The sequence below is a fragment of the Ascaphus truei genome, chromosome 7 (assembly GCF_040206685.1).
Source record: "Ascaphus truei isolate aAscTru1 chromosome 7, aAscTru1.hap1, whole genome shotgun sequence".
NCBI lineage: Eukaryota > Metazoa > Chordata > Amphibia > Anura > Ascaphidae > Ascaphus > Ascaphus truei.
Genome location: NC_134489.1, coordinates 57,653,412 through 57,663,306, shown reverse-complemented (window position 1 = coordinate 57,663,306; position 9,895 = coordinate 57,653,412). Strand labels below are relative to the sequence as shown.

Genomic DNA, 9,895 nt, shown 5'->3' with positions numbered 1-9,895 from the left:
AAATGGGCTTTAATATGTATTCATTGGGGATGCGCTTGTCTGTGAGCACCCTGTGGGGAAATAGTCTTTATTGTGCAGGATGCGCATTTATAGAAATGTTTCTACGAATAAACGTCCACAGTCGGAATGATGGAGATGGATGTGGAGTGAAGCGTTTCTCGGACGGGCCTTTCCAGCGCTATAAATATCCCGGTGATTAGACGTCGACGTGTTGTCCCCATAACAAATATGGCGGCAAGTTACTGAGCGGCGAGCGCGTGACGCGTTTCTTCAGATCCGCGCATTTTTACACGTTATATCCTGCTATCTAGCGCCTTCCCCTTGGACATGACGTTAGCCTGCTTTCTAGCTCCTCCCCCTTGGACGTGACGTTGCCGCCGTCTTGCGTCCTGGTATAAAAGCCGCGCCCGCCCCACCGGCCTGTCTCTTTCTCGCATCCCTCCTTGCCAGTGAAGCTTTGTCCAACAGCTGCTATGGGCTTCGGAGATCTCAAATCCCCCGCCGGCCTCCAGGTCCTCAACGAGTTCCTGGCCGACAAGAGCTACATCGAGGGGTCAGTGGCCAAAGTAAATACCTCTCATTATTATAGGGTTTGCGGGGCAAATTCCCACGTGTTGCGTCTGTCGGTTAGTGTCTATTGAGATGTGTATATGGAAATGAAGGAAAGCTTTTTATTACATCAACCTATTGATGTATCAACATTGTTTCTTATTGGCATTGACATATGGTTGTATTTATAGTGTGTGATGCGCAATCTTCTGAGTGAATATAACACTGCATTGCATGATCTTGTCCTATCCTATATTGGTTATTGTGTATTTGAAATAAATGGTCATTGTCTTGGCAGAATCCCTTTTTTTTTTTTTTTTTTTTTTTTTTTTTTTTTTTTTGGATGGGTCAGCTCCAGTGTCCCTGTATATGTAGCTCCTACATACTTTCATTCAAACACTGGGAGATCTGGATCCAGATTTTCCCTTGACCTAAATCCGGCTCTTCCATTGGTTCTCCAAAGGGGCCAGATCGGAAATCCTTTGATACTTTTGTGTATCTATATAATGCATATTGATTTTAAGAGTTTAGCTGCCTAAACTAGTACACAATGATCAGGCGCGTGATCCAGGGCTCCCTGTTAGAGAGCGCTTCATGGATTCATTTTCATTGTTCAATCTGTGTTGGGCATCACTATTGTGATCCAAAAGGAATATTGACATGTATGGGCTCGGCGGTGGGGTCACGTCTGATCTGCAAGTCATTTTGAGGCCTTTCCATGTGCTTCGAGCAAATGAATGAACAAGCAGTCAACACGTAGGGCGGCTGCAGGTTTCGGAGTCTTTAATCCTGTCTGCAAATATGATTTTGATACTGCATCTCCTAAAACCTGTTATTGTTAATATATAAAAAATATTTATCCTAAATCGGGTTTTTTTTTTGGTGTTAATTTTTACAGTATATTGTGTAAGCTGGGCTTCTGTTTGCATAGTCTGATGCTTATTAGCGTTGTCATTTCCTTTCCCATTATTTTAATTTATTTTTGTGTTGTATAACCAACCTGTTTCCTCCTACATTATTTAGGTATGTTCCCTCCCAGGCTGACGTTGCAGTATTTGACGCTCTCTCAGGTGCTCCCCCTGCTGACCTCTTCCATGCTCTGCGCTGGTACAGCCACATCAAGTCTTATGAAAAGCAGAAGTCTAGGTATGTGATGAGCTTTTCATTATCCCTTGCTAGTGCATTTGCTGGTCCATGTGACAGCAATGGATATTAAGTGACCATCCCCTCAATTGCGGTTTTTGTTTATTTTACCTGTACTAGGAGTTAGAGCCAGTCTGATCCAGGGGATGTTTAGGTGGCTTTCATGCTTGTAGAAGTACACTTAAAATTGCAAATAAGTAGGAGCTATGCCTATCAAGCTCTTTATCCAAGTAGCTGCTAAATTAATGGTAATAGCTGTGATAATGCAGCCTTGCAGATGAGTAAAACTCAACATAATATTGATCATGTGAGTGATTAACATTTTAAGATGTTTAGATTTTTCGTTATTGCTATTACCCGTATGTCCAGTTAATTGTGGTATTAAACCCCTTTGTTCAGTTGTGGCAGATTAAGTTTACCTGCAAGCTCAGCTGCCTCATGTACAGACGAGGATGGGTGCACGTGTGGCAAAGACTCTGGACACCAATACAGTCACCTACTTGCCTGGCATAAACCGCCCCTCACCCTGGGTTAGTAACTATCTGCAAGGCTCTTATAAGGGTTTATAACATCACTCTTAAAAGTACGTTGTCAAATTATGACCTGAAATATAGGACTCAAAGTTTTTAATTCTAATTAAACAATATTAAATATCTTTACATGTCAGGGCTTATCTAGAATTAAGATCAAACTTTGTTTGCAGCCTGCCTGGAGTAAAGAAGCCATTGGGAAAATATGGCCCTGTGAACATTGAAGACACAACAGGCAGTGCAGTCAAAGAGACCAAGGAAGAGGAGGATGATGATATTGACCTGTTTGGCTCAGATGAGGAGGAGGTGAGTGTATATCAGATTCTCTTGTAGCAAAACCTAGAGGCGTTGGATATACCCATGTTGGCAAACTGCAGTATAAGTGGACTTGTTTGTGTATATTAGTGAAGTTCCCGTTCAGTTTTCAAGATTTAGCCTTCTAGTGTATGGCTTGCCTTTGTAATTGCTTTATGGAAGTGCTCCTGTAATGCCACCAACTTCCATCTCATTGTTTGATACTTAAAATAACATTAATTTCTATGGGCACTTCAATAAATACATTTTATGTTACACACTGTCTTTCCCTTTTCTCCACGTAACTAAATGGGACTCAACTGCAGTGGGACTTGCTTGCTCATAACCTGGGCAGGGAGATGTGTACATAAATATGGACTAGTGTATTTTACATTGCGTCTGTAGTGGTGCAGGTTATGGGTATGCACATGTTACCAAAGTTTACTGTAGCATGTTTAAGACTCTGTAGGTCATAGTTAATGTATAATACACAGGCTGGTCATATGATGAATGAATTACATCACCATCTTTCGACTGATTTTGTGATGCACATAATTGTATCTGACTACCAGCCCATTCTTGCTTGGAACTATATTAAGCCATACGTGTCAGGGTTAACACTGTTTTTGGCTTTCTTAGGAAAGTGAAGATGCAAAGAAAATCAGAGAAGATCGTCTGGCACAGTATGAATCAAAGAAGTCTAAAAGTACGTTGCTAGAACAGGCCTTGGTTTGTATTCCCAACCCTGCTAAAAATGTTGTATAGAACGATCTGACACTTTATGCAGCTATACCTGTAACCTGTTTAACAGGAATGAGCTTCCTTTCATGGGGCCTTTAACCAAATGTCAGATTGGTTTGAGCATTCATATTGCTTTTACTTTAGTTGAATGATTCGTTGTAACACAAACTTAGTGCAAACTCTTAACCTGAGTAGAGGGGTGTCGGTTTATAACCCTGACACCACAGATACTGGTCTGGAATTGTGCTATCCCGTGGCAGTTCCAGCATTCCTCCTGTGGTACAGTAACTTGTTTCACAGCTCTACTTCCTCTCAATGCTTTGAAAGGGCTTGCTGTGTCTCAAACACCATATTATACACAAGCGTGTAGATGCGGCCTGGTTTTAATTTTGTTAGGAATTTGCCTTGATGCACAATTAACACAGTAGTCCCCCACAATTTTGATATTTTCATAATTGGGACCTGGAGGTCCTCTGGAGCAGGCTTGCCTGCACTGGACACCCCTTCCTGAAATGTGCCTTTCAAATTGCTTGTAAAATCAAATGCTCAATATGGCTGGCACAGTTGCCTATAGGACACATTGAAAGGTACAATTCTGTATACACTACCTGCTGTACATTGTGCTAAAACAATGCTGTTTTAAGCACCATCGAATGAATGATGCAAGTACTTCCCAAAGTAGCCCCAACTATTAAACTGGGAGATTACATAATGCTACTTTCCTGCACTAGTGGCAGTCAGACGTGTCAGATTCATGCGACTAGTGTCTGGAAAAGAAGCAACTGACGTTTAATTTGTTCTACAGAACCAACACTTATTGCCAAATCTTCCATCCTGCTCGACGTGAAGCCGTGGGACGATGAAACTGATATGTCCAAATTAGAAGAGTGTGTCAGAAGTATTCAGATGGATGGCTTGCTCTGGGGATCATGTGAGTATTTCATTTCAGGACATCTCTATTTAAATACTTTTATTAGTGGCGTAGAATACTCATTGTGCATATCTTGCCATGCTAGATCACCAATATCCTTGCAGTATCCCTCGCGCTCAGTGGCAGGAGTGATGATTGATCAAATCACCATCTTTCGACTGATATTCATGATGGATTTGTTTGTTCTGACACTGCCAGTCTTGTTGAGGGGGTGCATTTGCAGTTAAAGTGCTGCAAGAACTCAATTGGTTCCAGTTTTGCCTTAACTATTCACTGCCAGGGCACCAATAAAAAGTAGGAAATATTGTTAGAGGTGACCATTAAGTTTGATTTTGTTTTTCTAATGGTACATATTCTACTCTTTCCTTGTAGCAAAGCTTGTCCCGGTTGGATATGGCATCAAGAAGCTACAGATCCAGTGTGTGGTTGAAGATGATAAAGTTGGCACAGATTTTCTGGAGGAGAAGATCACAGCATTTGAAGACTTTGTACAATCCATGGATGTTGCAGCTTTCAACAAGATCTAACACAAGAAGAATCACTCGTTTCCAACAGCACTTCAATAAAATATTTGCAGAGCTATTTGGGCTATCTTTCTGTTCCTCGGTCTAGTATTCTGTGGTCTTTAGGCAGATAGACCTATGTATTCCATATCAGGCAGTTGGCGTTTATATAGTGCCCACAGTGTACTTGGTGCTTTACAATAAGTGCAACAAAGTCAGACTAGGAAAGGAAATCCCTACCGTGCAGAGCTTAGATGGCATGATGCTGAGAGCAGGTGAGGGAATAAGTGCAGTGCTTGGTGGTGGTAACTGGGTGTGGCCATGCGTCGAGACTTTTAAAGCAGTGTGAGGTTTAAGGTTTGTAGTGGAGGTACTTGGCATATATATATATATATATATACACACACACACACACACACACACACACACACACACACACACACACACACACACACACACACACACACACACACACACACACACACACACACACACACACACACACACACACACAGTGTGAGGGGGAAAGTGTTGGGGGGGAGGACACGGGAGATGAGCAGGGGCATAACGAGATCAAAGCTAATATGTATAAAGAAGCAGATTAGTGCAGAGCCTTGAAGGAAAGGAGAACTTTGTAGGTGATCTGAAACTTGAGAAGCCAGGAGAGACTTAAGGGGTTGTAGGCAGAGATTTGGGAGTGAAATTATTCTAGCAACATATTTCTGAATAGATTGCAAAGGTGACAAATTGATGCCTGTTTGCAGTATGTCCCAATAATCCAGATGGGAGAGGTTAAAGGCATGCACAGATTCAGAGGAAAATGTGGGTCTTTGCAATATTACTGGTAGAAATGCATGTTACATTCTAAGTTGGGGGTAAAGAAAGCAGTTGCCACCTCAATGCTTATTTTCTCAAATACTGGGGGTCCAAACGAGCCTAATCCATGTTTCTAGTACCAGGGAGCTAGTAAAATTTAATTCTTTCCTGCTAAAAAGAAAACTTGGAAAAAATTACCACAGGGCATCTCAATAGAGCTGTAACATCAGGCTAACCTGTCTGTCCTATTGTACTTGTCTGAGTGATTGCTTGAGTTTAGTTTGGCAACATACATAGGATCCCCACTGAGCCACTAAGTTAAGCAGATACTGTATGCCCCCAAATAAAGCTACAGTACTTTTTAAACAGGAAAGTGAAAGGAAACCATATTTCACCCTCAATCTTTAATGCAGTAAAGTGGCTTAAGAATGCACCCCTTACCCAGCCATTGCTAGTGTTGGTGTGCCAGCCGTGATAAGCATTGGAAACATTTGGGTAAACAATACTTTTTCTCCACTGAACACTAGTGTGGATTGCACTACATACATTATCACGAGATATTAATGTTACTGATTGCAATTGAGGTCGGGCACCATATTTGGCTCTTGGTGTGTGAACAGTCCCCAAGCCGCGTCATCTAATTTGGCTGCAAAATCATTGCAATAACAGGTAGTGATATTCAATAGCTTGAAATGATTAGTGATCAAACGCAGCAGTATTAACTGCTAAAATGTTAGGTTAGCTCGGGTTCTCGAGTCCCCTCACCAAAAGGTCAGCTTTTCTGGCTATCCCTGCTTTGGCACAGGTGCCTTAATCAGTGGCTCAGTCTGAGCCATCTCTAATGAAGCACGGATATCCTGAAAACCTAACCTGTTGGGAACCCCTGGGTTAGCTGAATGAAATTTCAGTTCTGGAAAGCGGTGACCTTTTAAGGGTCTGTTGTGCAGGTGAGGGTGATTTTAAACAACAATGTGCAGACTGCAAGTCTAGTTTATTGCACTAGGAAAGGCAAGTTAATGTGTAATTTAATTTTTAAAAAATACACTGATTCTATGAACTGGCAGTAAAAGCAAAGTGATACCGATTTATCCTGCTAACTTAACTATGCTTTGGAAATAAAGCAGTTGAAGTGGCAGACCTAGGATTATTCCATATGGATACTGCTAGCCCTACTCCTACAGCCAGTAACATACATTTATATTAAAAAAAAAAAAATTAAAACAAGGCCTACAGTAGACCGTAACGTGTTCAATAGAATGTCTTAAATTCAGGCACTTTTTTTTGTATTAGTCGGTGCAATGTTGAATCAGGAGGGACTTACTATTGATCATTTATCATTCTGAGTCCCCTTATGAAATTGGGCTAAGAAAAAACAGCCTGTATAATGCCACTGGTGTCAGTAGCTGATGTATCTTTGTGCTCCAGTAGAGACTTCAGAATGTTACATTCTCATGGTTCTTTTTAGGAAAATTAGTTTATTTGGTAGTGTTGCTTTTCTGTTGGAAAATTGTTAAATTCATGTTTGTTGTACGTTTTTATACAGGGACCAGACTAGGGTTTCCTTTGATCCATGGAAAAAAAGTATTTGGTTCTCATGAACTAGGAAAGCAAAACTGCCTCTGACCACTAGGAGGCACCTCCAATTACACCAGTGCACTGATTAACAGTTAGTTTTATATACTGTATAACGGTATGGGTCCTCCATGAGCAGGGCCAATGCTGTCTTATTGCTTTGAAGTCTCCCCCACCATGTTGGGAGAGGTAAAGCTCTCTGGAAAATTAAAATGGCAGAAAACAGCTGCTGGTGAACCAATCAATATCTGACCTATTGGGGTATTGGCCAGCAGGGGGCTACTTTCTGGCCACCTTGTAAAGAAGTAATCTCTTTATAATAATATTTGCAATGTAGGACAGTTCAAGTTCTGTTGCTTGGGACTCTCCTCCTCAAACCCCCCCACCCCCAAGTCCTCGAAAGAGTGGGGGTTCCACAAGGGATTTCTCAACAAACTGACCTCAGTTCTTTCTCATTGTTTTCCCCTTTAAACTGTTCATGGAGCCGTCTCACAAACATTTGCAATGCTCTCTGAATCCACCAGCTGCTCACTTACAGTACCTGTCTGGCCTATATCCCGTAGAGTGTGTTTAAATATCTCTGCTATGGAGGCCTGTAAATGCACCTTGAATACCTTGCTTATCAGAACATAAAGGATTGGGTTAAGGCAGCTATTAACAAAGGCCAAACTAGTTGAAATGGGCATACCGATTCTTAGCCAATGATGATATAATTCATTTTGATGGATCGTTAGCTCCAGTAAACTGAAAATGTGGTAGGGGGTCCAGCAGACAAAAAAAGCCACCACTACAGCAAAGACAGTCCAGAAGAATTTGGTGGAGGTGAGTGAGGTCTTCTCTTTCATTCTGATAGCCAGGAAGGAATAGCAAACAATCATTGTCAGCAGAGGGAACAGGTATCCAAAGAGAAACCTGATCAGGGTAAGAACACAATGTGTCCTCAGAACAATGAAATGGTCAAGGTCATGGAAGTTGTTGTAGCAGATAGTAAATGCTTTGGTTAGGTCTTTGGTATCTCTGAAATACAAAGCAGGGCCAGCAATAATGGCGGCTGATATCCAGATGATCCCGATGACCAACATGGATTTCCTCAAAGTGCGGTGTCTCTGTGAGAAGCTCGGGCGGGCCAGGAAGAGAAATCTGTCCAGACCAATTACAGTCAAGAAGAAGACACTGGCAAACATGTTGAGCAAAGCAATAAAAGAGTTCACCTTGCACAGCAATCTCCCAAAGGGCCAGTGGAAGTCAGTGGCCACATAAGTGATGTGCAAGGGCAGGAAGAGGACGAAGATTAAATCAGCGATGGCCAGGTTGAGGAACCAAAGGGTGCTGACTGTTTTTTCCCATTTGAAGCCAGTGAACCAGATAACCATGGCATTTCCAGGTACACCTAATAGGAATGCCAGGGAGTAAATGACGATGGATACTATGTGGAGTATGTGACGGTGTGTTATTTCAATGTAGGGACTTTCCTCAAGTTCGTAGTAATCGTATGTATACGAGTAGTTTTCATAATCTTCGGAGGAAAGGTGTAAAGGTTGCTCGGCTTCTTCCATTTTAAATTAGGGCTTTAGATAGTTTTCCTGGGTAGAGAAATGAATTAACAAATGTTAAAATAGTGAAAATAGCAACAAAATATAGCAATATAGTGTTTTACACATCCTTCACGTTGTATTTCTGCTCAGTTGTAAAAATGCTCTATTTTCTATGTTTCTGTTTACATGTCTTTTCGCTTTCAAGCTTTACTTCTAGGTCTTGATGACATCAAGTCCACAAGTAAGCATACAGCACATTGACATGTCTCAGACAGAGCCCCAAACTTGCCTTACCCCATAATCACAGCATACAGTGCTTCTGCTGCAGCAAGGGATTCTGGGTAATGACATGCAAATGAGCACACATAGTTGATGGCCATGCACTTCTTTAACGCAGGTTTTGTTAGGTAAAATGGCAGACATAAGATTAAAGGAATCCTTGTTAATGTCGAAAAGAAGCAAAAAAGTGACACACCAAGTACTCATTAGCATGTCATTACCCAGAATCCCTGGTTGCACTGGAAGCACTGTATGGTGTGTGAGTATGGGGTCTTTAATACATGTCAATTGCAGCTCATGGACTGAACATTGATTTTACCTGATTCTCCTGAGTTACAGAACAGATATACAGAAGCTGCAATTTCACACTTTATGGAACAGAGACCTTTCTTCCTCTTTTACCAGAAGTTAATGCGATATTCTTGTATGCTATATTGCTATTTTGACATTCCTGCTGCACGGTGGAATATGTTGATGCATTATACATGAATTATAATACTAATGGTACACACATTAAAAAATAAAAACTGAAAGATGGTATTCATAATTCTCACTGCAAGTAAAACAAAGCAGAGCAGTCCACTCTGGCAACGAACAGGTTATACCAATGTAACAAACCTTAATGCAAAACGGTCACCTTATTGAATTAATAGGAAACTAGAAAGATTTTTGGTTTGTTGTCAGCGGTAACCCTGAGAAATCAGAATTCATGCCAATTAGAGTACTAATTCCCCCTGGTTTTTTTTAACACTATCCCCTCTTTCCCCCTCCCAGGGGGTCCTGTTGCAGCTTCTTATTGACCCCTGTGATGCAGAGAATTTAAAAACCAGGAGGTGGTATCTTTCTCTGTATGTATCTCAAGAATCAGGGGGTCCCTGGAGCTGAAAATAATGCATTACAGCTCTAGTGACCCCCCCGACCCCCATGCAGTAAAAAAGAAGGAGTTTTGGTAAGAGGGACTGCTGCTTTAACTCCACTGTGTCATCTCTCCAAGGACTAAAC

The 9,895-nt window shown here is 41.5% G+C and overlaps 2 protein-coding genes and 1 non-coding gene across 5 annotated transcripts in view; 2 read left to right on the top strand and 1 right to left on the bottom strand.

Annotated features, from left to right (window-relative positions):
* Window positions 1-396: 396 nt before the first annotated feature.
* Window positions 397-4,770, top strand: EEF1B2 (eukaryotic translation elongation factor 1 beta 2). The gene is made up of 6 exons (XM_075608544.1): window positions 397-553; window positions 1,573-1,695; window positions 2,396-2,528; window positions 3,156-3,222; window positions 4,063-4,188; window positions 4,561-4,770. The coding sequence occupies exons 1-6, from the start codon at window positions 474-476 to the stop codon at window positions 4,713-4,715; spliced, it is 684 nt and encodes a 227-aa protein (XP_075464659.1). The 5' UTR covers window positions 397-473; the 3' UTR covers window positions 4,716-4,770.
* CMKLR2 (chemerin chemokine-like receptor 2) overlaps window positions 3,440-9,895 on the bottom strand; it is a 34,406-nt gene continuing 27,950 nt past the window's right edge. For all 3 annotated transcript variants that reach the window (XM_075608542.1, XM_075608541.1, XM_075608543.1), the window contains one exon: window positions 3,440-8,662. In XM_075608542.1, coding sequence (XP_075464657.1) covers window positions 7,556-8,635 — 1,080 coding nt within the window. In that variant the 5' untranslated portion in view covers window positions 8,636-8,662 and the 3' untranslated portion in view covers window positions 3,440-7,555. The remainder of the gene's footprint in view (window positions 8,663-9,895) is intronic.
* Window positions 4,309-4,385, top strand: LOC142500350 (small nucleolar RNA SNORD51). The gene has a single exon (XR_012802909.1). It is a non-coding gene; the product is annotated as a small nucleolar RNA SNORD51 (small nucleolar RNA).

Excerpts from the sequence above, each read along its gene's own strand:
- EEF1B2 (XM_075608544.1), top strand. The coding sequence starts at position 474 with ATGGGCTTCGGAGATCTCAAATCCCCCGCCGGCCTCCAGGTCCTCAAC. Across the intron at positions 3,223-4,062 it reads TGAATCAAAGAAGTCTAAAA|AACCAACACTTATTGCCAAA; the intron begins GTACGTTGCTAG and ends TTTGTTCTACAG. Across the intron at positions 4,189-4,560 it reads TGGCTTGCTCTGGGGATCAT|CAAAGCTTGTCCCGGTTGGA; the intron begins GTGAGTATTTCA and ends CTTTCCTTGTAG.